The 27,328-nt window shown below is 43.6% G+C and overlaps 2 protein-coding genes across 2 annotated transcripts in view; one reads left to right on the top strand and one right to left on the bottom strand.

Moving 5' to 3' along the window:
* LOC129868099 (unconventional myosin-VIIa-like) overlaps positions 1-22,376 on the top strand; it is a 67,437-nt gene extending 45,061 nt beyond the window's left edge. Inside the window, exons 34-48 of the mRNA XM_055941736.1 lie at positions 2,885-3,054; positions 6,963-7,156; positions 7,589-7,713; positions 7,900-8,057; positions 8,493-8,646; positions 8,913-9,068; positions 9,463-9,568; positions 9,724-9,837; positions 16,547-16,634; positions 17,247-17,353; positions 17,435-17,620; positions 18,884-19,000; positions 20,084-20,167; positions 20,286-20,405; positions 21,530-22,376. Coding sequence (XP_055797711.1) covers positions 2,885-3,054; positions 6,963-7,156; positions 7,589-7,713; positions 7,900-8,057; positions 8,493-8,646; positions 8,913-9,068; positions 9,463-9,568; positions 9,724-9,837; positions 16,547-16,634; positions 17,247-17,353; positions 17,435-17,620; positions 18,884-19,000; positions 20,084-20,167; positions 20,286-20,405; positions 21,530-21,622 — 1,972 coding nt within the window. The 3' untranslated portion in view covers positions 21,623-22,376. The remainder of the gene's footprint in view (positions 1-2,884; positions 3,055-6,962; positions 7,157-7,588; positions 7,714-7,899; positions 8,058-8,492; positions 8,647-8,912; positions 9,069-9,462; positions 9,569-9,723; positions 9,838-16,546; positions 16,635-17,246; positions 17,354-17,434; positions 17,621-18,883; positions 19,001-20,083; positions 20,168-20,285; positions 20,406-21,529) is intronic.
* An 888-nt stretch (positions 22,377-23,264) lies between these two features.
* Positions 23,265-27,328, bottom strand: part of LOC129868087 (glycerophosphodiester phosphodiesterase domain-containing protein 5-like) — a 36,352-nt gene continuing 32,288 nt past the window's right edge. The window contains exon 16 of the mRNA XM_055941716.1: positions 23,265-26,539. Within this exon, the coding sequence (XP_055797691.1) occupies positions 26,445-26,539 (95 nt within the window). The 3' untranslated portion in view covers positions 23,265-26,444. The remainder of the gene's footprint in view (positions 26,540-27,328) is intronic.

The raw sequence follows: 27,328 nt of genomic DNA, 5'->3' as shown, positions 1-27,328 counted from the left end.
GAGAACACCAAGATTGGCAAATTCGCCACTGGGGCCCTGTGCTCTTCACAGATGAAAGCAGGTTCACACTGAGCACATGTGACAGACGTGACAGAGTCTGGAGACGCCGTGGAGAACGTTCTGCTGCCTGCAACATCCTCCAGTATGACCGGTTTGGCGGTGGGTCAGTCATGGTGTGGGGTGGCATTTCTTTGTGGGGCCGCACAGCCCTCCATGTGCTCGCCAGAGGTAGCCTGACTGCCATTAGGTACCGAGATGAGATCCTCAGACCCCTTGTGAGACCATATGCTGGTGCAGTTGGCCCTGGGTTCCTCCTAATGCAAGATAATGCTAGACCTCATGTGGCTGGAGTGTATCAGCAGTTCCTGCAAGAGGAAGGCATTGATGCTATGGACTGGCCCGCCCGTTCCCCAGACCTGAATCCAATTGAGCACATCTGGGACATCATGTCTCGCTCCATCCACCAACGCCACGTTGCACCACAGACTGTCCAGGAGTTGGCGGATGCTTTAGTCCAGGTCTGGGAGGAGATCCCTCAGGAGACCATCCGCCACCTCATCAGGAGCATGCCCATGCGTTGTAGGGAGGTCATACAGGCACGTGGAGGACACACACACTACTGAGCCTCATTTTGACTTGTTTTAAGGACATTACATCAAAGTTGGATCAGCCTGTAGTGTGGTTTTCCACTTTAATTTTGAGTGTGACTCCAAATCCAGACCTCCATGGGTTGATAAATTTGATTTCCATTGATACATTTTGTGTGATTTTGTTGTCAGCACATTCAACTATGTAAAGAAAAAAGTATTTAATAAGAATATTTCATTCATTCAGATCTAGGATGTGTTATTTTAGTGTTCCCTTTATTTTTTTGAGCAGTGTATTTACTGTGGCAGACCAGGGGGTTTGATCTAGACTTTTACACAAATCAGACATTGACACACCTCAGTTAAGGGTGTTTATTTAAAACAATAAAGAAAAAGAAACAGTTCTCCTCCAGGAGACCTCTTCCGGATTGCTGCTTTCTGGGCACCGGGGAATGCTGTCTCTGGGGTAGAACACCGAGCCCCTCAATTCTAGCAGACTGTGAGTAAGTCTATCTGGTAGCAACCTATCACTACCTACAACCCTCCTCTGGTTGTTCACCAGGTGAGGTTGGTTCCGGCGCCCCTCGGACCCCAACTTCGGATCCGTAGACACGGGGTTGGCAACCGCTTGCTTCCGGGCCGCGTGCGACGGTCCGTCCCCGCTCTCGTCGGTCACCGGCATTTGTACGAGCGTTACCACACTCCCGGAATCCAACAGAGTGTGGGGTTCGTGACCAGCGACTTTCACCGGGACCGTGGGTGCTAGTCGTTCGCCGTGGGCCCAACAGAAGATGACATAGTTTACTCCTGCGCCCAGCTTGTCTTCTGGGCCAGCTGATGGCATCAACTCTTCTCGACCCGGGCAACTCCATGTGAGGTGCCCCCGGGCGCCACACTCAAATCACCTCCTTTGGTCTCCGTCCACCTAAGGTTGTCTGCAGCAGGTGGACTCTGCCTCGGCTGTCTCTCCGTGGGTCTGCAGTCCTTTAGCCCGCCTGACTGTCAGATTGGGGAGTACGTGGTGGGGTTGTCCTTTCGTCCCCACCGACGGCTCTCGGACTTGGCCTGCGTCCCCTTCAGCAGGGCCTCAGTATTCTGGTGCATCTCCACGGCTCCCAAGAGGTCGTCCAAGGTCTGGGGCATACGTAGGCTTGCCGCCCTCTTCATGTCGTGAGGTAGCGCCCGTAAGAAGCGATCCATAACCACTTTGTTGATAACGGGGATGGCTACGTTTGTTAGGAGCCATGCCCTGGTGATGCACAGTAGGTCGCTCATCTGGGCTCGGGGGGAAGCTTCAGCCACGAACCTCCAGTTGTGGACCAGTTGGGCCCAATGGGCCAGGCTGTACCCGTAGCGTCTGAGTACCTCCCTCTTGAGACAGTCGGAGATATCCGCCTGTTCGGTGTTGAGGTCATAATATGTCTTTTGAGCATCTCCAGACAGAAACGGGGCCAGCAGACTTGCCAACTTCACCTTGGGCCATCCTTCCCGGAGTGCTGTCCATTCGAATGTGCAGAAGTAGGTCTCGATGTCGTTAGCTTGATGCGACTCGGTCTGCGTTTCTCCTCGCAGCTTGCGGACATTCTTTAGACGCTGTTCTTCCAGCGTTGGTTCCTGAATGTCCTGTTGTGCTTGTTGGGCCCAAACAAACTGAGCTATCAACTCATCCATGCTGATACTGCGTAAACGTCAACCCTGGTCTGACCACATTGTCAGATTGCCCGCATTCTCCACCACTTGTGGTAGACCAAGGGGTTTGATCTAGATATTTACACAGATCCGACACGGAGACAAGTGTGATACCTCAGTTTCAAGGGTGTTTATTTAAAACAATAAAGCAAAAGAAAAGAAACAGGTCTCCTCCAGGAGTCCTCTGCCGGATTACCGCCGTCTGGGCCCTAGGGAATGCTGTCTCCTCTGGGGTGGAACACTGAGCCCCTCGGTTCTAGCAGACCGTGACGACCTCTATCCAGTAGCAACCTCTCACTACCTACAACCCTCCTGTATGCTGCCCTTCTGGCAGCTTTATGGGCCCCGTACGGCTGGTGAGCAATAAGCCCTTGATTACTCACCAGCCTCAATCAGCCCCAATTAGTCCTGGCCGGAGGACCCGTCGAGACCTGGCACGTCCAGCAGAGGGAGCCACTGCCACGTGATGAGTCTCCCCCTGGTGGCTTGTCCGCGGTATGCCACAATATATACACATGTAAAGACCTAAATAAGATATAAAATATATATGAAATTATATTTTAATTGTGACATTGTTTTGATATTGTAAGAATCATTTCCCTTGACAGAGGTGGTAAGCTCCAGGGCCAGAGCTTCTCGCTGGCCACCATCAAAGGAGACGAGTACACTTTCACCTCCAATAATGCCGAGGACATACGCGACCTCGTCGTGACCTTCCTGGAGGGCCTCAGGAAGAGGTCAAAGTTTGTGGTGGCGCTGCTGGACTGCCCCAACCCCGGTAAGTAACCTACTAGATCTTATTTACTTTATCCTATTAGGTTAATAAACAGGGGCAATGCACATTGGTCCACATTGGCAACACTTTTCAATTAAGAACAGGTCATGTTTTCCAAGTATGGTAAATTACTGTGATCTTGTAGGTGTTTTCTTATACAGACTACAATATGAGAAGCAACTCTGTGTAATTTTTATAATGTATGTCTCTTTTTCAAAGAGGGAATGGCTCCATTTCATGTTTTATCTTCTAAACCACAGCAGTGAAAAAAGCTATATTAATTGTGTTGTAATTGTGTGTTGATATTGATGTTTTAGGGTTAATCTGCTCTAACCCGCTGTATTTTTATATATATACAGTACCAGTCAAAGGTTTTAAAACACCTACTCATTCAAAGGCTTTTCCTTATTTTTACTATTTTCTACATTGTAGAATAAAGGTGAAGACATCAAAACTATGAAATAACACATATGGACTCATGTAGTAACCAAAAAAGTGTTAAACAATTCTTCAAAGTAGCCACTCTTTGTCTTGATGACAGCTTTGCACACTCTTGGCACTCTCAACTAGCTTCATGAGGTAGTCACCTGGAATGCATTTCAATTAACAGGTGTGCCTTAAAAGTTAATTTGTGGAATTTCTTTCCTTCTTAATGCGTTTGAGCCAATCAGTTGTGTTGTGACAAGGTAGGGGGGTATACAGAAGATAGCCCTATTTGGTAAAAGACCAAGTCAATATTATGTCAAGAACCGCTTAAATAAGCAAAGAGAAATGACAGTCCATCCTTATTTAAGACATGAAGGTCAGTCAAAACGGAAAATGTCAAGAACTTTGAAAGTTTCTTCAAGTGCAGTCGCAATAACCATCAAGCTCTATGATGAAACTGGCTCTCATGATGACCGCCACAGGAAAGGAAGACCCAGAGTTACCTCTGCTGCAGAGGATAAGTTCATTAGATTTACCAGTCTCAGAAATTGCAGCCCAAATAAATGCTTCACATAGTTATTTGGTCTGGAGTCCAAATTAGAGATATTTGGTTCCAACCGCCGTGTCTTTGTGAGATGTGGCGTGGGTGAGCGGATGATCGCCGCATGTGTATTTCCCACCGTAAAGCATGGAGGAGGAGGTGTTTTGGTGTGGGGGTGCTTTGCTGGTGACACTGTCTGTGATTTATTTAGAATTCAAGGCACACTTAACCAGCATGGCTACCACAGCATTCGCAGCGATACGCCATCCCATTTGGTTTGGGCTTAGTGGGGCTATAATTGTTCAACAGGACAATGACCCAACACACCTAAAGGCTGTGTAAGGGCTATTTTACCAAGAAGGAGAGCGATGGAGTGCTGCATCAGATGACCTGGCCTCCACAATCCCCCGACCTCGACCAAATTGAGATGGTTTGGGATGAGTTGGACCGCAGAGTGAAGGAAAAGGCGCCAACAAGTGCTCAGCATATGTGGGAACTCCTTCAAGACTGTTGGAAAAGCATTCCAGGTGAAGCTGGTTGAGAGAATGCCAAGAGTGTGCAAAGCTGTCAAGGCAAGTGGTATTTGAAGAATCTCAAATATAAAATATATTTTGATTTGTTTAACACTTTTTTGGTTACTACACGATTCCATATGTTATTTCATAGTTTTGATGTCTTTACTATTATTCTACAACGTAGAGAATAGTAAAAATAAAGAAAAACCCTTGAATGAGTAGGTTTTCTAAAACCTTTGACCATTAATGTATATACACTGCTCAAAAAAATTAAGGGAACACTTAAACAACACAATGTAACTCCAAGTCAATCACACTTCTGTGAAATCAAACTGTCCACTTAGGAAGCAACACTGATTGACAATAAATTTCACATGCTGTTGTGCAAATGGAATAGACAAAAGGTGGAAATTATAGGCAATTAGTAAGACACCCCCAAAAAAGGAATGGTTCTGCAAGTGGTGACCACACACCACTTCTCAGTTCCTATGCTTCCTGGCTGATGTTTTGGTCACTTTTGAATGCTGGCGGTGCTTTCACTCTAGTGGTAGCATGAGACGGAGTCTACAACCCACACAAGTGGCTCAGGTAGTGCAGCTCATCCAGGATGGCACATCAATGCGAGCTGTGGCAAAAAGGTTTGCTGTGTCTGTCAGCGTAGTGTCCAGAGCATGGAGGCGCTACCAGGAGACAGGCCAGTACATCAGGAGACGTGGAGGAGGCCGTAGGAGGGCAACAACCCAGCAGCAGGACCGCTACCTCCGCCTTTGTGCAAGGAGGTGCACTGCCAGAGCCCTGCAAAATGACCTCCAGCAGGCCACAAATGTGCCTGTGTCAGCATATGGTCTCACAAGGGGTCTGAGGATCTCATCTCGGTACCTAATGGCGGTCAGGCTACCTCTGGCGAGCACATGGAGGGCTGTGCGGCCCCACAAAGAAATGCCACCCCACACCATGACTGACCCACCGCCAAACCGGTCATGCTGGAGGATGTTGCAGGCAGCAGAACGTTCTCCACGGCGTCTCCAGACTCTGTCACGTCTGTCACATGTGCTCATGTGCTCAGTGTGAACCTGATTTCATCTGTGAAGAGCACAGGGCCCCAGTGGCGAATTTGCCAATCTTGGTGTTCTCTGGCAAATGCCAAACGTCCTGCACGGTGTTGGGCTGTAACCCCCACCTGTGGACGTCGGGCCCTCATACACCTAGGTACTTATATATGTCCACATATTCTAGGTCGGAACCGTCCAGGGTGGTGATGCTAGTCGGGCGTGCGGGTGCAGGCAGCGAACGGTTGAAAAGCATGCATTTGGTTTTACTAGCGTTTAAGAGCAGTTGGATGCCACGGAAGGAGTGTTGTATGGCATTGAAGCTCGTTTGGAGGTTAGATAGCACAGTGTCCAAGGAAGGGCCAGAAGTATACAGAATGGTGTCGTCTGCGTAGAGGTGGATCAGGGAATCGCCCGCAGCAAGAGCAACATCATTGATATATACAGAGAAAAGAGTCGGCCCGAGAAATTGAACCCGGTGGTACCCCCATAGAGACTGCCAGAGGACCGGACAACATGCCCTCCGATTAGACACACTGAACTCTGTCTGCAAAGTAGTTGGTGAACCAGGCAAGGCAGTCATTAGAAAATCCGAGGCTACTACTACTGAGTCTGCCGATAAGAATATGGTGATTGACAGAGTCGAAAGCCTTGGCCAGGTCGATGAAGACGGCTGCACAGTACTGTCTTTTATCGATGGCGGTTATGATATCGTTTAGTACCTTGAGCGTGGCTGAGGTGCACCCGTGACCGGCTCGGAAACCGGATTGCACAGCGGAGAAGGTACGGTGGGATTCGAGATGGTCAGTGATCTGTTTGTTGACTTGGCTTTCGAAGACCTTAGATAGGCAGGGCAGGATGGATATAGGTCTGTAACAGTTTGGGTCCAGGGTGTCTCCCTCTTTGAAGAGGGGGATGACCGCGGCAGCTTTCCAATCCTTGGGGATCTCAGATGATACGAAAGAGAGGTTGAACAGGCTGGTAATAGGGGGTGCGACAATGGCGGCAGACAGTTTCAGAAATAGGGGGTCCAGATTGTCAAGCCCTTAATCTCCAGAGGTTGATCTCCACTATAAAAAGCATCTAGACATTACCTCACATTTCTTTTAAACTAAGATTTTGTTTTAAACAGCGGATATTTGTATAATCTTTGCTGTCTGTCTCTCTGACTTTTGCAATATTGTTTCAGTATTCAAATTCGATCTCGAGCTGTCCCCTAGTAATGAATGTGTGTCTTGCATTTACCATTGTAGATAAATCTAACTTTTATAACTCCCGCACACGCGATACCTCCTTAAGTTGTATTTACCAACCACCACACATGACGTTCCATCACAGGAGACATTAAGGTACATTGAATTGAATGTTGTGTTCCTGTAGCGGGCGGCGAGGACTCCACCTTCCTCAGTTTTTCCAAGGGCGACCTGATCCTATTGGACGAGCACTGTGGCGAGCAGGTCATGACCTCGGGGTGGGCCCACGGGGTCAATGACAGGACCAAGCAACAGGGGGACTTCCCAGCCGACTGCGTCTACGTCCTGCCCACCGTAACCCGGCCGCAGTATGACATCGTGGTGAGTGACCTCATAGGGTTACAAAATTCTCTGTACATTTCCAAAGTTCCAGGATCTTTTAGAAACGAATTATCATTAATGGATCATTTTGGAAATCTATGGAATCTTGAAGAATTTATACCACAGTATGACAATATGGTGGTGGTGTTGATGATGTCCTCAGGTATTCATGCTTCAACCTGTCTTTACAGCTCTCATTCTGTAGTTTACTGAAGCTCTTTTTTGTGACTGTATGTCTTTCTTTCTCTCTCCACTCTCCCAACTTGTCTCTTTCATCCTCTCTACTCCCTTCCCTCTCCATTTCCCCTCCCTTTTCTCTCCATCTCACTCTCTCCCTCTCCTTTTCTTCCTTTGCTCTCTCTCCTTCTCTCTCTCCTCTCTCGCTCCCTCCCTCCCTCCCTCCATCTCCAACCCCCTCTCTCTCTCTGCTAGGCTCTGGTGACTATGACTCCAGACCAGAGAAGAGAGTCCATAAACCTGTCCCAGCTGGCCCTTGCTGAGAGTGAGGACAAGGTCAAGCCCTACACCCTAGAGGAGTTCTCCTACGATTACTTCAGGTAGCCACTCACTCACTCACTCACTCACTCACTCACTCACTCACTCACTCACTCACTCACTCAACACACACACACACACACACACACACACACACACACACATTCTGTTCCACTCATCCCTCTCTGTTCCCTTCATCCATATTTCCCCCTCCCTTCTTCCTATCCACCCCTACTCCACCCCTCCAGATCCCCTCCCAAGAGCACTCTGAGCAGGGTAATGATCACTAAGGGCCGCGGGAAGGAGCGTCTGTGGTGCTGTGCCAGGGAGCCCCTCAAACAGCCCCTACTGAAGAAGGTGCTGGCCCACGAGGAGCTCTCCCAGGAGGCTCAACTGGCCTTCATCGATATCTTTACTGCCTTGCAGCCATTGTGTATCAATTACTTTTTCACGCTTCATGTCCAAATAATCTTAAAGTAACTTTATTTTGAACACTGTAGGATGATTTAAACATGAAATGTGAAATATGCTAATATCAGGGATATGAACTTGCATAGATCTTTTGACAAAAATGCAAAATAGTTAGCATTTGGAGACAGTGGCCAGGTAAACTAAAACAAAGCATGGATTGCTGTCTTACTTTGGCCATAGATTGCTTATGGGTAAGGAAACTATTGTGTAATTTGGGTAAACAATCCCTTTAAATCTGATGCAAACTTCAACATGTTATATTTAGCATTATGTATATTATGTTGTACTGCATCATAGTATTATGTCTGTGTTTAACGTGCCTAGTCTTGAGGTCAATGTCTGTTTATGGTCCTTGACCTCTCCCCTGCACCCTTGTTGAAGTATATGGGTGACTACCCGTCCAAGCGAGCGCGTTCGGTCAACGAGCTGACCGACCAGATCTTTGAGGGAGCGCTGAAGGCGGAGCCACTCAAAGACGAGATCTACTGTCAGATCCTCAAACAGCTCACTGAGAATCACATCAAGTATGTCTGAGACTACAGTCGACATACACATCTACTCTCCCAGGGAAGTTATGGTCATATGGGGATTGACCATGTTGTGTGTGTGTGTGTGTGTGTGTGTGTGTGTGTGTGTGTGTGTGTGTGTGTGTGTGTGTGTGTGTGTGTGTGTGTGTGTGTGTGTGTGTGTGTGTGTGTGTGTGTGTGTGTGTGTGTGTGTGTGTGTGTGTGTGTGTGTGTGTGTGTGTGTGTGTGTGTGTGTGTGTGTGTGCGCGCGCGCGCGCGCGCAGGTACAGCGAGGAGAAGGGCTGGGAGCTGCTGTGGCTGTGTGCAGGTCTGTTCCCGCCCAGTAACATTCTGCTACCCCACGTTCAGAAGTTCCTCCAGGCTAAGAAGCATCACCCCCTCGCCCCTGACTGCATGCAGAGACTCCAGAAGGCATTACGGTAGGGATAACCCACTTGTACAGTGTATTTACTTTAAGTGTTCCGACATTACACACATTACGTGTTTAACCATTTGGTTATAAGTATTTTTGCCATTTATAAAGGTTTCTCAGCCATGTAAACAGAGAAAAAAAATGATGACATATTTAGGCAATAGGGCTGAATCGTAATTTGAGATCCATGCCAGATTTAGGCAAAAGTTTGAGTTACTTGTGTGGATTCAGCTCCTAACTAGAGATCGACTCAAGATCCATGCCTCCTTACTCATATTCCTTCCTTTGTCTATCTCTTGTCTTCCCCTGGGTGAACTAACAGTCCAACAGTAATTGTAGCATGATGTACTACAGTACCTATAATGTTCTGTACCCATAGTGCTCTCTCCTTACCAATACAGTAACGGATCCAGGAAGTACCCACCTCACCTGGTGGAGGTGGAGGCCATCCAGCACAAGACCACACAAATCTTTCACAAAGTGTACTTCCCCGATGACACAGACGAGGTGAGAGGTCATTACAAAGTAGCAATGGCTCGTTGAGGCCCAAAACGTTGAGTACAGGGACAAAAACAGCACACACGCTGACTTATTAATATCTGGAATATTTTGTGTGGTCACTTTATAAAAATGGTGTAAATATGACAGTTTTTCCCCCACAGGCTTTCGAAGTGGAGTCAAGTACCAAGGCCAAAGATTTCTGTCTGAACATCTCAGGCAGACTACTCCTCAAGTCCTCCGAGGGCTTCAGCCTGTTTGTCAAGATCACTGACAAGGTACAGTACACTACTAGGATATGGTTGCAATGAGGTCATTAGGACATGCTTTGTGAGGTCATGGTCAGGTTGTATACAGGTTGTTAAAGGATGTCTTTTAAACATGACATATTCAACTGGTTGTAATCTGCTTATATGACCAGATAACAACCAAAATATGACATATTTCCCTGAATTCTTTATGACTTCATGAAAAAAGACTTCACCTGGTTGTAATCCGATCGTATCTGGTTGTATGATGTCTCTGAGAAAAGTAATATTTTACACACAAATAGTGGTACCCATAAGTACTAATTTCTGATGAAAAAACACAAATGTTAAAAATGGGTGGATATACAGATGTAGGATGTTAATTTCAGCCAATTTGCTACAGCAGGAAAATAATCCTGCAGCAACAAGAAATGTAAATTATTAGGTGGATTAAAATCAATGGACATTTTTGTAGGGGTTGATACATTTTTCGTAAGGGAAAATAAAATCTGAAATTTCAAAGTGGAAATTACAAATCAAATCAAATGTATTTATAATGCCCTTCTTACATCAGCTGATATCTCAAAGTGCTGTACAGAAACCCAGCCTAAAAGCCCAAACAGCAAGCAATGCAGGTGTAGAAGCACGGTGGCTAGCAAAAACTCCCTAGAAAGGCCAGAACCTAGGAAGAAACCTAGAGAGGAACCAGGCTATGAGGGGTAGCCAGTCCTCTTCTGGCTGTGCCGGGTGGAGATTATAACAGAACATGGTCAAGATGTTCAAATGTTCATAGATGACCAGCATGGTCAAATAATAATAATCACAGTGGTTGTAGAGGGTGCAACAGGTCAGCACCTCAGGAGTAAATGTCAGTTGGCTTTTCATAGCCGATCATTCAGAGTATCTCTACCGCTCCTGCTGTCTATAGAGAGTTGAAAACAGCAGGTCTGGGACAGGTAGCACGTCTGGTGAACAGGTCAGAGTTCCTTAGCCGCAGGCAGACCAGTTGAAACTGGAGCAGCAGCACGGCCAGGTGGACTGGGGACAGCAAGGAGTCATCAGGCCAGGTAGTCCTGACGCATGGTCATAGGGCTCAGGTCCTCCGAGAGAAAGAAAGAATTAGAGAGAGCATACTTAAATTCACACAGGACACCGGATAAGACAGGAGAAATACTCCAGACATAACACTGACCCTAGCCCCCCGACACATACACTACTGCAGCATAAATACTGGAGGCTGAGACAGGAGGCGTCGGGAGACACTATGGCCCCGTCCTAAGATACCCCCGGACAGGGCCAAACAGGCAGGATATAACCCCTCCCACTTTGCCAAAGCACAGCCCCCACACCATTAGAGGGATACCTTAAACCACCAAATTACCATCCTGAGACAAGGCCGAGTATAGCTCACAAAGATCTCCGCCACGGCACAACCCAGACAGGAAGATCACGTCAGTGACTCAACCCACTCAAGTGACGCACCCCTCCTAGGAACGACATGGAAGAGCTCCAGTAAGCCAGTGACTCAGCCCCTGTAATAGGGTTAGAGGCAGAGAATCCCAGTGGAGAGAGGGGAACCGGCCAGGCAGAGACAACAAGGGCGGTTCGTTGCTCCAGCGCCATTCCGTTCACCTTCACACTCCTGGGCCAGACTACACTCAATCGTAGGACCTACTGAAGAGATGAGTCTTCAATAAAGACTTAAAGGTTGAGACCGAGTCTGCGTCTCTCACATGGATAGGCAGACCATTCCATAAAAATGGAGCTCTATAGGAAAAAGCCCTGCCTCCAGCTGTTTGCTTAGAAATTCTAGGGACAGTTAGGAGGCCTGCGTCTTGTGACCGTAACGTACGTGTAGCTATGTACGGCAGGACCAAATCGAAAAGATAGGTAGGAGCAAGCCCATGTAATGCTTTGTAGGTTAGCAGTAAAACCTTGAAATCAGCCCTTGCCTTAACAGGAAGCCAGTGTAGAGAGGCTAGCACTGGAGTAATAGGATCATATTTTTTGGTTCTAGCCAAGATTCTAGCAGCCGTGTTTAGCACTAACTGAAGTTTATTTAGTGTTTTATCCGGGTAGCCGGAAAGTAGAGCATTGCAGTAGTCTAACCTAGAAGTGACAAAAGCATGGATACATTTTTCTGCATCACTTTTGGACAGAAAGTTTCTGGTTTTTGCAATGTTACGTAGATGTAAAAAAGCTGTCCTTGAAACAGTCTTGATATGTTCGTCAAAAGAGGGATCAGGGTCCAACAACAACCTCTCCCTCAATGTGAGAAAGACAAAGGAGCTGATCGTGGTCTACAAGAAAAGGCGGGCTGAACAGGCCCCCATTAACATCGACGAGTGGTGCGGGTCGAGAGATTCAAGTTCCTTGGTATCCACATCACCAATGACCTATCATGGTCCAAACATACCAAGACAGTCGTGAAGAGGGCACGACAAAACCTTTTCCCCCTCAGGAGACTGAAAATATTTTGCATGGGTCCCCAGATCCACAAAAGGTTCAACAGCTGCACCATTGAGAGCTTCCTGACCGGTTGCATCACTGTCTGGTATGGCAACTGCTCAGCATCTGACCGTAAGGCGCTACAGAGGGTAGTGCGATCGGCCCAGTACATCACTGGGGCCAAGCTTCCTGCTATCCAGGACCTATATAATAGGCGGTGTCAGAGGAAAGCCCATAAAATTGTCAGAGACTCCAGTCACCCAAGTTATAGACTGTTTTCTCTGCTACCACACGGCAAGCAGTACCGGAGCGCCAAGTCTAGGACCAAAAGGCTCCTCAACAGCTTCTACCCCCAAGCCATAAGACTGCTGAACAATTCATAAAATCGCCACCGGACAATTTACCTTGACCCCCCCTTCCTTTTGTACACTGCTGCTACTCGCTGTTTGTTTGTTACCTATGCATAGTTACTTCGCCCCCACCTACATGTAGAGATGACCTCAACTAGCCTGTACCCCCTGCACACTGACTCGGTACCGGTGCCCCTGTATATAACCTTGTTATGTTATTCTTATTGTGCTACTTTTTATTTTAGTCTACTTGGTAAATATTTTCTTCTTCTTGTACTGCACTGTTGGTTAAGAGCTTGTAAGTAAGCATTTCACGGTAAAGTCAACACTTGTTGTATTCGGCGCATGTGACAAATAAAGTTTGATTTGATTAGGGTTTCTAGTTTGAGAAACAGACGCCTCACAAGTCCTCAACTGGCAACTTCATTAAATAGTACCGGCAAAAAAACACAGTCTCAACGTCAACAGTGAAGAGATGACTCCAGGACGCTGGCCTTCTAGGCAGAGTTGCAAAGAAAAAGCCATATCTCAGACTGGCCAATGAAAATAAAATATTAAGATGGGCAAAAGAATACAGGCACTGGACAGAGGAATTCTGCCAAGAAGGCCAGCATCCTGGAGTCGCCTCTTCACTGTTAACGTCGAGACTCGTGTTTTGCGGGTACTATTTAATGAAGCTGCCTGTACTTGTGAGGCGTCTGTTTCTCAAAATAGATACTCTAATGTACATGGGGCCTCCCACTCCTCTTTCTATTCTGGTTAGTGCCAGTTTGCGCTGTTTTGTGAAGGGAGTAGTACACAGCGTTGTACGAGAACCTCTCAGAACAAGAATAGACTGACGAGTTTCAGAATAAAGGTATTTGTTTCTGGCCATTTTTTAAGCCTGTAATCAAACACACAAATGCTGATGCTCCAGATACTCAACTAGTCTAAAGAAGGCCAGTTTTATTGCTTCTTCAATCAGGACAACAGTTTTCAGCTGTGCTAACATAATTGCTAAAGGGTTTTCTAATGATCAATAAGCCTTTTAAAATGATAAACTTGGATTAGCTAACACAACGTGCCATTGGAACACAGGAGTGATGGTTGCTGATAATGGGCCTCTGTACGTCTATGTAGATATATATTTTTTAATCTGCCGTTTCCAGCTACAATAGTCATTTACAACATCAACTATGTCTACACTGTATTTCTGATCAATTTTAACAGACAAAAAATGTGCTTTTCTTTCAAAAACAAGGACATTTCTAAGTGACCCCAAACTTTTGAACGGTACTGCATATATAAAATGTTACAATTTAATAATATTCATCCAAATAATATATTACAGTGTGAGATGCAGATCTTAATAGTTTAAAGATACCTCTCTACTCTATCCATTCTCCTCTATAACTCCTACACACCAATTTGTTATTTTAGTAAGATTTCGCTACTGTCACAGAATATAATCTGAATGTGAGGATGATTCAACAGATTCTAGATTACAGTGCATTCGGAAAGTATTCAGACCCCTTGACTTTTTCCACATTTTCTACATTACAGCCTTTTTCTAAAATTGATTAAATTGTTATTTTCCCTCACCAATCTACACACAATACCCCATAATGACAAAGCAAAAACAGCTTTTAAGACATAACATTTTTGCAAACTGAAATATCACATTTACATAAAAATATTCAGACTTTGCTATGAGACTCGAAATTGAGCTCAGGTCCATCCTGTTTCCATTGATCATCCTTGAGATGTTTCTACAACTTGATTGGAGTCCACCTGTGGTAAATTAAATTGATTGGACATGATTTGAAAAGGCACACCTGTCTACATTAGGTCCCACAGTTGACAGTGCATGTCAGAGCAAGCCACGAGTTCGAAGGAATTATCCGTAGAGCTCCTTGACAGGATTGTGTCGAGGCACAGATCTGGGTTACAAGCTGACCAGACCGGACACGTCGCATGCGCGGAAATAAATGTTAGAAATTATTGCACCCACACTGCTCACGTGCGCCTACGAGCGTCTGCAAGGGCTAAAATGGAAGTTGTTCCTATTTCTGACGCAGATCGCGCTGAAAGTCATCTCCTCATTGGTTTATAGAAGCACGTACCCACGTGCCCATCTCATTGGTTATACCCCCATGTGATTGAAATACGAACTGTGTTGCCGGAAGTCATGATAATACAATGAAAGTTTAGATGCGATCACCATATAAGTTCAAAGATGAAAAAGCCTGGAAGGAGGAGAGATGACTAGAAATGATTTGGTTGGTTGTTTTATGTGTGGATTAATTGTCGGAGTAGAGGTCCTTGTGCATTTCAGGTAAAATAACAACTCAATGTTTATATCCCAGGACAAATTAGCTAGCAACAGCAAGCTAGCTAAATAGGACAAATGAACATTAGCTAGCAAGTGCAAGCTAGCTAGCTAAATTGCCATACGTGTTTAATGCTTTTCGACCTGTCCCCAAATTAATGTCATTGGTTCAGAGTTTGTTTTGATATTTTAACCTGCGTGTCGTGATCGCATTTGGTGTGGGGTGGCAAAATACATTTATGCACGATAGCGCACGATGGCGCACGCGCGCAGCCGGTTTGGATTCCGTGTAAGGGTCCAAAATAATTGCTGCAGCATTGAAGATCCTCAAGAATACAGTGGCCTCCATCATTCTTAAATGGAAGAAGTTTAGAACCACCAAGACTCTTCCTAGAGCTGGCTGCCCGGCCAAACTGAGCAATCGGGGGAGAAGGGCCTCAGGGTGACCAAGAACCCGATGGTCACTAACAGAGCTCCAGAGTTCCTCTGTGGAGATGGAAGAACCTTCCAGAAGGACAATCATCTCTGCAGCACTCCACCAATCGGGCCTTTATGGTAGAGTGGCCAGACAAAAGCCACTCCTCAGTAAAAGGCGACTGACCGCTTGGAGTTTGCCAAAAGGCACCTAAAGGATTCTCAGACCATGAGAAACAATATTCTCTGGTCTGATGAAAACAAGATTGAACTCTTTGGCCTGAATGCCAAACGTCACTTCTGGAGGAAACCTGGCACCATCCCTACGGTGAAGCATGGTGGTGGCAGCAGCATCATGCTGTGGGATCAAGAGAAACTAGTCAGGATCAAGAGAAAGATGAACAGAATAAAGTACAGAGAGATCCCCTGTTGAAAACCTGCTCTAGAGCGCTCAGGACCTCAGACTGGTGCAAAGGTTCACCTTCCAACAGGACAACGACACAAAGCACACAACCAAGACAATGCAGGAGTGGCTTCGGGACAAGTCTCTGAATGTCCTTGAGTGGCCCAGCCATAGCCCGGTCTTGAACTCTCATCTCTGGAGAGACCTGAAAATAGCTGTGCAGTGACGCTCCCCATCCAACCTGAGAGAACTTGAGAGGATCTGCAGTGAAGAATGGGAGAAACTCCCCAAATACTGGTGTGCCAAGCTTATAGCATCATACCCAAGAAGACTTGAGGCTGTAATCGCTGCCAAAGGTGCGTCAACAAAGTACTGAGTAAAGGGTCTGAATACTTATATAAATGTGTTATTTCAGTTTTTAATTTGCAAACATTTCTAAAAACCTGTTTTTGCTTTGTCATTATGGGGTATTGTGTGTAGATTGCTGAGAACATTAAACAAATGAATTTCGTTTTACCTTTATTTAACTAGGCAAGTCAGTTAAGAACAAATTCCTATTTTCAATGATGGCCTAGGAACCGTGTTGGGTTAACTACCTTGTTCAGGAGCAGAACGACAGATTTTTACCTTGACAGCTCGGGGATTCGATCTTGCAACCTTACGGTTACTAGTCCAACGCTCTAACCACCTGTCGCCCCCTTATAGAACAAGGCTATAATGTAACAAAATGTGGGAAAAGTCAAGGGGTCTGAAAACTTTCCGAGTGCACTGTAACTCTATTGATATTTGTGTTTGACCTTTGCTGGTTGTTTCCAGGTCATCAGTGTGCCTGAGGGGGATTTCTTCTTTGACTTTGTGAGACATCTGACCGACTGGATCAAAAAAGCCAGACCTGCAAAGGACGGTAAAGACATTTGTTGACTGTAGAGGGCCCTATATTCAGTAGAAAGATTACCCGCAGGAACGGAAAATCCAAGATGAGATCTCTTCTTTATCACCTTTAATTCTCCAAGACAAAACTTAGCTTTATTCAACACTGAAAAAGGATTGCTTATTTTCTCATACTTCTCTTCTCAAATTTTGCTCCAGAGAAACAACCATATATCATCTCAGATCTGTTTCACTCTGATCAAAATATGATTTTTATAAAGTCTCTCAAATTGAAAGAATTGAATAAACCAACTTTGGGCTGTGACACAAAATGACCCAAGTTAAATAAGTCTATTTTCAACTTTCCTGTAGGCATCCAACATTATTGGGGTCAGAAAAAAATAAATAAATAAAGAATGACACACCATATTAATCCTAAGGATTTATTGATGGCCCAAATTTCAGCACCTTCAGGAGTGGGCCACATACATATTTTATCAAACATGGTGTTTCATGTTATAGGTTTGTCAACATGTTGTGGTTAAAGCTAGAGGAAGGTTAAGCTTGGGTTGGGGAACTTGCCATCTATGTTGATGTATTAATATGAGAAGTATGTCCTGAATCTCTCGGTATCGTCCATCTGCAGGTGTAGTGCCTTCACTGACCTATCAGGTTTTCTTCATGAAGAAATTGTGGACCAATACCACGCCAGGGAAAGACTCCATGGCTGACTACATCTTTCACTACTACCAGGTGTGTGTGTGCGTGTGGGTGTGCGCGTGCGTGTGCGTATTTGTCTAAGTGTATTGACCCTCCTCACTGCTCTTTCTTCAGGAGCTTCCCAAGTATCTCCGTGGTTACCACCAGTGTTCCCGGGAAGAGGTTTTCCAGCTGGGAGCGCTGATCTACAGGGTGAAGTTTGAGGAGGACAAATCCCAGTTTCCAAACATTCCCAAGATGTTGAAGGAGCTGATCCCTCAGGACCAGATCAGATACCTCTCGCCTGATGACTGGAAACGGGTGAGTCGGGAAATTAGAATTTCTGTCAGCATAAATAGTGTTTAACATGATTTTTGAATGACTACCTCGTCACTGTACCCCACACATACAATTATATGTAACGTCCCTCAGTCGAGCAGTGAATTTCAAACAGATTCAACCACAAAGACCAGGTAGGTTTTCCAATGCCTCGCAAAGAAGGGCACCTATTGGTAGATGGGTAAAAAAAACTGACATTGAAAATCCCTATGAGCATGGTAAAGTTAATAATTACACTTTGGATGGTGTATCAATACACCCAGTCACTATAAAGATACAGGCATTCTTCCTAACTTAATTGCTGGAGGGGAATGAACCTGCTTAGTGATTTCACCATGAGGCCAATGGTGATTTTAGAACAGTTACAGAGTTTAATGGCTGTGATAGGAGAAAACTGAGGATGGATCAACAACATTGTAGTTACATTGTAGTCCACAGTACTAAACTAAATGACAGAGTGAAAGGAAGGAAGCCTGTTATGGGTATGCTTGCCATCGGTAAGGACTAGGGAGTTTTTTTAGGATGAAAAGAAACAGAGTACAGCCAAGCACAGGCAAAATCCTAGAGGAAAACCTGGTTCAGTTTGCTTTCCAACAGACACTGAGAGACAAATTCACCTTTCAGCAGGAAAAAAAACTAAAACGCAAAGCCAAATATACACTGACAACAACATTGAATGTTCCTGAGTTTTGACTTAAATCAGCTTGAAAATCTATGGAAAGACTTGAAAATGGCTGTCTAGCAATGATCAACAAACAACTTGACAGAGTCTGAAGAATTTTAAAAAGCATAATGTGCAAATATTGTCGAATCCAGGTGTGCAAAGCTCTTAGAGACTTACCCAGAAAGACTCACAGCTGTAATCGCTGCAAAAGGTGATTCTAACATGTATTGACTCATTCTTCAATAAATTAGCAAAAATGTCTAAAAGCATTGTTTTCACATTGTCATTGTGTTTAGATGGGTGAGACATTTAATCAATTTTGAATTCAAGTTGTAACACAACAAAATGTGAAATAAGTCATGAGGTATGAATACTTTCTGAATGCACTGTAGTTCAGGGAACCACGCTTGCGTGATGAGTAACCTTGCCTTAGACCTGAAGACTAGTGTTAGCTCCCAGAGAGAATGCCTAGGCTTTAGCTCAATGGGCTAACACCGTTTTGTAGAGTATAGGAATCCGGGGGGTTAAATCATATTTGGTCACTGCTGCTGCACTCTGCTGCTTGTTTTTCTGTCTTACAGTCTATAGTGGCGTTTTTCAACAAGCAGTCGGGGAAGACTCGAGAGGAGGCCAAGCTCTCATTCCTCAAAGTCATCTTCAAGTGGCCTACGTTTGGTTCGGCCTTCTTTGAAGTCAAGGTAAAGATTTCTAAATGAATTCTTGTTCTTGTGCAAATGGTATAGAACAGGGGTGTCAAACTCAAATACCCAGTGGGCCAAAATGTAAAACCTGAACAAAGTCGCGGGCCAACATTGAACAAATGAACCTTTTAATATGGACCCAAACAAGTTTTGCTTTAACTTTGAATATGGAACAAGCATCGCTTATTACCATAGAATATATAATTTAATAGTGGAGACATGCAAAATCGAATTTCAAATGAAAAAACACATCAATGGCATTCATTTATTAAATAAATAAAATTTAAATAAAAATCGTATGCCTCTTTTCTATTTGCAGCCTTCTGATTTAAATACCAAAATAAACTTTTTCCACTGGCTAATAATTTTACAAATAAAATGATAATAAATCAATCAACCATTCAAGCCCATGCCTTGTAGCAAGAAAAAGCGCACAAAGAAAACGCCATTTTTGGGAAGGGATAGCGCGCTGACAGTTGTAGCGTCTATGTTGCTATGACTACTGTCACAGAGGAGAGGGCGTTTCTGGGTCCTGTCCTCATTGGCGCGCGAAAACAACAGCAGAGCATTGTGCGATTCGTAGTATTAGCGGTGAATGCGCTGTATAATACCGCGGGCCAGCTCTAGTAGTAATTTGGTATTGTCTCGCGGGCCAAATATAATTACCAGAGTTTGACACCCATGGTATAGAATGATCATTGTTTGTGTTTTTTCTTTTTTTACATTTGAGTCACCGTGTATATTTGAGTGCTGATTAGTACTTTGGGAGGTTTTTGTTCAAATGAATTTTCTTGATCAATGGGGTTAATTTCAGAATAGTTAATTCAATCTCAGTCGTGGACTATTATTATTGACCTGGTCAAAGAGTTGTTGTGCATTCCTTGCTACTTTTATTTTTTCAACTTGTTTTATAAATGTATTGTCTCTGTCAGTTTATCTGTGTAAGGGCCTATTGTCTGCCTCAATTCCAGTATCTATTTATTTATTTAATGAATTTTTAAAACATCACAAACTCAAGTTGTTTGTTATAGGTTTGTAAGATACCAATTGTGACTAAACTGATGTTTTCCTATTCAACAGCAAACCAGTGATCCAAACTTCCCAGAGATCCTCTTGATAGCAATCAACAAACATGGTGTCAGCCTGATCGACCCCAAGTCAAAGGTGAGTGTGTGTCTACATGCATGAGTGTGTGTGCACATTTTCTAGCACGCACATGTGTGTTATGGAAGTTGTGTATGTGTGTGTTTACCGTGTAATTCTCCAATTCCCACCTCAACAGGACATCTTGACCACACACCCATTCACGAAGATCTCCAACTGGAGCAGTGGCAACACCTACTTCCACATCACCATCGGAAACCTGGTCAGGGGCACCAAGCTGCTGTGTGAGACCTCACTGGTGAGCTACTGGACGTTTCAACACCCACAACATGACATATGTAATAAAATTACATTATACATACTGTATCAACTAAAGTATTCTAAAGATGCGTACCAAAACAAGCACATATCTTTTCCTACAAGCATTGACTTTGCTGATAATGACTTAATTGAGGAAATATTGACTTACTATAACCAAGTTCCCATCCACAGTTTTTATGCAAGTAATGTCATACCGTATTTAAAAAAAATCACAACAGCTGTGATGGGAACAGAAAGTTTTGGTACAATATTATAAATGCCAACAGATAATTATTTTGTTTGTAATTTGTTTGTTTGACATGGTGGGATCTTTTTGTGTCTGTAAAATTAATTATGCAAGAAATTGCGGTGGAAATGCCTTTATGCGTAAATATTGATATAATAACCATCCTATTGAAGTAAACTTGGAGTCACACATGATATGGTGTGTGGTCCTCCTACTACGACTTGGGAAAACATGCAGTTTATTAGGCTACAGATTAAATAAGTTATGATGAACTTCACAGGGTGGTGAAAGTGCACGGTGATCTTGATGCTCCTTTCCAATAAATATTGAGGGTCTAAAATGTAATGTAAATGTAGGCGAAATATCGGCTTTTATATATGAAGGGTTTATTGAATAATTTGTTCATTTCATCTTGTAGGCTAGATTCCCTTTCAACAGTGTGTCTGCTCATGGAGGAGACTGGTGCTTCTGGCAACCCAATGCAGTTAGACTAGATGATTTGATGATGGTAATGCCAGACTTGATAGAGTGCAAGTGTCCTATGGTCAAAAGTGACAGTCATGGTCTTAGCCTGAAATTAGCCTGTATGCAGATAGAAAAGCCTTTTCAATGGTATACATGTGTGGTTCTGTAGCTTTGTCGAACTTTTAAATAATAAATGCAGGCAGACCTGGGTTCAAATGCTGAGTGTTTGATAGGGCCTGTTTGGAGTGACAGTTGGGCAGATTTTCACTTTTGGGTATACTCCGTTGGCTCCATTGCACCAGGCAAGCTCAATCAAGCGCACTCTGAAGTATTTGAACACGTCTGATTCATATTCTGCAATGAAATATTAATGTACCTTTGAACTGGTTTGTTTGTCTGTGTGACCACAGGGCTACAAGATGGACGACCTCCTGACCTCTTACATCAGCCAGATGCTGACCACCATGACCAAACAGCGCGGTTCCCGTGGCAACATCAAGTGATCTGGAAAGTCATCGATCCCACTGTTGAGTGTATTAGTGTAGGCCTCGAGGGCTTTGTGATCTATCACACGGTTTATTTAAAACATAGAGGGACCCTTCCTCCATAACATGCTAAATCAATTACATGCATACATACACACACTCGCACACATACATGTGCATGTACCCATGCACACACACACAATCAATGACATACACACACGCATACACGCACTTGACAGATTCTCCCTAAGATGTAGATGGAAGAGAGTGGGAAGGACAGGAGCTTGAGAACCTCTGGTCTAATAGTCTATTGTACAGATACTGTTAATCTCAGCACTACAGACACAACGTTGATGCAACATCTCACAGCAAAGTCTGAGAGACATTGGAAATCATGCATCTCCACACACTATTGCGTTACAGAAATGTACATAGATCGTTGGTTATAGGGATGGAGGCATGATAGCAGTATTACGACAAGAATACTCTTTTTGCATTGTCGATAGATATGGTGACGATTTAAATGTTTGATTTATGTTTTGGCCATGACAATGTTTTGACTTATCGTCAGATGTTGGTTTATATCTTGGGTCCTGTCTTAACAATCACCAATTGCCTTTACTTGACCCAAATGCACAACCAACGATTGCAACTTTTTACATGGCAACTAATCAAGAGCTTTATTTAGAAAATGTTTTTATGCAAAGCATTTGATTGTAAAATGTCCAATAATGTGATTTATAAATGTTGGGCCTAACCCTATACAACTATGGCTTGTCCATACTATAGATATCATGTGTAATCATTGCATTATATTGTTTTAGAGTTTAATTCAAAATTGGCCCTCGTCGCAGGCGGGCTAAATAGTTTTTTTGAATACCCGATCAGTGTTATTAATACATTTGATTTATTAATGAAGTATATTTGAAGTACATTTGATGAGAACAGTCAGATTGATCTCTGGACATTAGCTGGCTCTAGGACCTTGCATACAGTGTGTGTACCACATCACTGTAAAAACATTTAGTGGAAAGTTGACAATATTTAATAATGTGATATTTCTAACAAGCACATATTTAACTGTTTGCCTAATGAATTAATCATTGAAGAAAATCTATTCTGTAAATAAAGACTCCCGGTCCATATGGCTTGTCTTTAAAAAAGAAATGGTGGATCAAATCAAGGATTTTTAAGTATTAAAGGTCAACTCTGTTATGACATCATAGACAAAATATAATCTACATACAGAAATTAACAACAAAAATGTTAGGACTGCCATTATTGGCTCTTAATGATGGCAGTTTTGGCATATTAAAGTTATGTTATTGTTGATGTCTGTAAACAGGAAGTCACCCCACTGTGAATGGTGATGTCAAATTGCTTAGTCTACCTTAAAAAGTAATCTCAGTGACATTATTGTTATGCACCGCTCTGTATAGTGGATATTCATTTAGGTCAAATTGTTCCTGTTTTTTAAATGTTGGTCCATGACACCAAATATTTTGGTATCAATAAAGAAATTACAAATATTTCCTTTCATGCCTAATGTTCATCACCCCAAAAGATGAATGAGCCTATTTCACTATCACATAATTTCATAAAGAGAAAACATGTGTGCATTTTACGCTCAAAGCAACAAAAATGTAACAAAACAGTTCAGTTAACTTCTGATGTTTATGCAAAAGTAATCCCATAGTTTACAATGTCATAGCGAAATGGGCTCATACAAAATACAATGGCTATCACCACCAACTGAGCTCTACTTTTAGACTATCATTTTAATATAATACTCTTCTGATTGTAACAGAATGACATAACTGTAAACAGATAATTATTTCTATAATGATCTTAAAACCAAGATAATACTACAGGTGTCGTACGCAGATCACAAATCAGACTGGTATCTTATACTGTGATTCTTTGGCTAAACATACTTTTTTCCTAGGTATTCCTACAGCTTTGTATAGTAATTTAAAGGCTGCCGTGGCGCTGAGTTACTCATCAATATGTTGTCAGTTATAAAGAAATCTAACAGGTTTCATAATCATTACTAGAAAAAGTGTCTTTCAGCTACCAGAGCTGAAGTTGGTATTCTTCACATTGATTTGACAACACTGCACAGTAAAGCTGAGGCACAGTCAACTGGAGCGATGTAAGAGTTCTGCTATAATTAGGCTAAAAGGACAAAATATTGTACAATATTAGCTTCTTTTTCTCATCCTTGCCAGAAGGATTTTCATTTGTGTTGAAAAGCCTAAACAAATTTGTTAAAAACAATGACCTCAATATGAACCATATAAAATATAGATATATGGACCATGGAAATACAGTGTAATTGTTCTCTGTAGGTCACTTATGTCGTTGCAGTGATTATATGTTGCAAAGTTCTATGGACTTCACCTCGTTACAATGCCTTATGCTCAATAAAGTGATAAGTACTTATAAACATTGACCAGAACCAATCAAACACATTAATATATCTCCAGACATAAGAGGATTATCATGTCATATCCAAACCGGAGTTCTAATAGTACAAATTTTTCTTTGTGATACTTCAGCGCTGTTTCCAACATGCGTCCTTTGTTCTGATCTTCTCCATATTATGATTGTGTCCACATTTTTAAACAGGTGTAGACAATCAAAATACATTGTGATCATATGTTCCTGCCGACCTCCGGAGGTAGTCAGGTCATGTCTACACTTGACACTTACATGACTTCTGCTATCAGAATAGGAAGATCGCATTGAAAAGATGGGTCTCTAGACGCACAAATGTCGCTTTGTGGTCTGATTGTGTTCAGATCTGGCTGACCACTTCAGGAGGCGGATTTCTCCTCAGTCTGGACGCATCAGGCTGCTGAAAGTGCATACAATGGGTAACGTCATCAGCACTCCTCCCACAAGTCTCCAGAAAAAGTGTTTTGGGACCGAGAGGAACCTTTTCATTATAACGTTTTGTTGTTCTGGCTAGAGTTATGCTAATCCGTTTGCAATTCATTTTGCGTTGCTTGCTGGCTAGCTAGCTACAGTAGTTAACACAAAGACTGATGGCAGTAGCTATCATGTTATCCCTATTCCACCGTTTGTAGAATGCATACTGGCATTTGAATATAGCGCGGGAAAAGGGAATGCGGACACGGTAGACGCATTTCAATGTAGGTGTAGACACATGACGCGTTTGGAATTCCATGATCAGAACTCTATGATCAGAATACTAAACCTGCATGAACTGTCAAGCCTAGACACGGCCTCAGGCACGCAGGCTGCATTTAGATAGGCAGCCCAATTCTGAAATGTTGCCCAATTACAGGCAAAAGAGCAATTAGTGGAAAATAAGACCCGATTTGTGCTTCCTGTCTAAACGCAGCCTTGCAAGTGTAGACGGATCTGGACAGTGAAATAATTTACAAATCATCATTACCCCACCCTCTAAAACCATTCACAGATGGGACCATTGCTTTATGGCATCAATATGTGAATAACAATTCTGAAAGAATATCTGTCAAATAATTGACTTTACAGGGAATGACCAGGAAATCTGGTCACAATGAGGACACATAAGATACATTTTAATAGCATGTGTAGACTGAAAATGTGGTCACAATTTGAATGTGGACAAGATCAGGACACAGGATGCCTGTAAGCGGCAGGTAGAAACGAAGTTTGAGAGGAGTGCCAGATCAGGACACAGGATGCCTGTAAGCGGCAGGTAGAAACGAAGCTTGAGAGCAGTGCCAGATCAGGACACAGGATGCCTGTAAGCGGCAGGTAGAAACGAAGCTTGAGAGGAGTGCCAGATCAGGACACAGGATGCCTGTAAGCAGCAGGTAGAAACGAAGCTTGAGAGGAGTGCCAGATCAGGACACAGGATGCCTGTAAGCGGCAGGTAGAAACGAAGCTCGAGAGGAGTGCCAGATCAGGACACAGGATGCCTGTAAGCGGCAGGTAGAAACGAAGCTTGAGAGGAGTGCCAGATCCCAGATGGGCAGAGTGCACTTTTTGGGACTACTTCATTGGTTCCCTTATGCCAGGAAAGGGCAATCAAGCACAGCTAAAGTATTTCAAAAGAAAACAAACACATACTAAATGAACCCCGGTCTGGTCATATTCACACATCTTATCGACCATTACTCACACACTAACAAAATGGTCAAGCATTTGTGGTTCACGTAACTCAACACTGCAGTGGCTGCTGAAATGGAAAGGAACCTATGGACAATGGAGGGTAATACAAGTTGAGAATATCTACAGCGGACGTTCAATAGTGTAGTAATCTCTTCCCATCACCAGATAGTGTCTATAGTATGAACGATGAGTTGGTTGGTCCTTGAGGTTGTCTGGGCTGTTCTTCAGTCACATTTGACTTAAGGCAGGGCTGCCCAACCCTCTTCCTGGAGATCTACTGTCCTGTATGTTGTTTTCAGTCCAACCCTACTTTAGCATATTTGATTCAGCTAGTTAAGGTCTCATTGAGCAGCTAATTAGTAGAATCAGGTGTGTTAAATTAGGTTTGAACTGAAAACCCAACCTCCAGGAAGAGAGTTGGGCAGCCCTGTCTTAAGGATTAATATCTATCCAATGAAATCGCTTCTGCAAGTGACACATCAGCACCACCTACAGCTCCGCTAGGCCTCACTCACTTTGTGTCTCATTCTCTCCCACAAATCTACAGGGGGTTGCCAGGTTGTGCTCTCGGTTTCCAGTAGGGTCCTGGGTTTCCAGGTTGGGTCGATTCTGGTGAATTGCCAGTTTGGGGTCCGGGATGTTGCCAAGTTGAAAGGGAGAGTGAGGAGTGGTTTGCTTCAACTGAGCCTCACAGAGGAGGTTGATGGATTGGTTATCAGTGCTCTGAGACGGTTGCCAAGTTAGGCTCAGTGGCCAGCGGGCTTCGAGCGGGCTCTCCCAGGATGTTGACACTGGAGACGGACCACACATCTGTCAGGGGGTGAGGTCAGGGTTTAGTGGTTGACAAAGGTCATTGATATGATATACATTTCCGTTCAAAAGTTTGGGGTCACTTAAAAATGACCTTGTTTTTGAAAGAAAAGCACATTTTTGTCCATTAAAATAACATCAAATTGATCAGAAATACAGCGTAGACATTGTTAATGTTGTAAATGACTATTGTAGCTGGAAACGGCAGATTTTTTTATGTAATATCTACATAGGCGTACAGAGGCCCATTATCAGCAAACATCACTCCTGTGTTTCAATGGCACGTTGTGTTAGCTAATCCAAGTTTATCATTTTAAAAGGCTAATTGATCATTAGAAAACTATTTTGCAATGTTAGCACAGCTGAAAACTGTTGTGCTCATTAAAAAAGCAATAAAACTGGCCTCCTTCTTTAGACTAGTTGAGTATCTGGAGCATCAGCATTTGTGGGTTCGATTACAGGCTCAAAATGTGGCCAGAAACAAAGTACTTTCTTCTGAAACCTGTCAGTCTATTCTTGTTCTGAGAAATGAAGGCTATTCAATGTGAGAAATTGGCAAGAAACTGAAGATCTCGTACAATGCTGTGTATTACTCCCTTCCCAGAACAGCGCAAACTGGCTCTAACCAGAATAGAAAGAGGACTGGGAGGCCTCGGTGCACAACTGAGCAAGTGGACAAGTACATTAGAGTGTCTAGTTTGGGATACAGGCGCCTCACAAGTTCTCAACTGGCAGCTTCATTAAATTGTACCCGCAAAACACCAGTCTAAACGTCAAAAGTGAAGAGAC

Source organism: Salvelinus fontinalis, chromosome 13, assembly GCF_029448725.1.
Source record: "Salvelinus fontinalis isolate EN_2023a chromosome 13, ASM2944872v1, whole genome shotgun sequence".
Taxonomy (NCBI): Eukaryota; Metazoa; Chordata; class Actinopteri; order Salmoniformes; family Salmonidae; genus Salvelinus; species Salvelinus fontinalis.
Note: the sequence above shows the minus strand (reverse complement) of the source record. Positions and strands in the feature narration are given on the sequence as shown.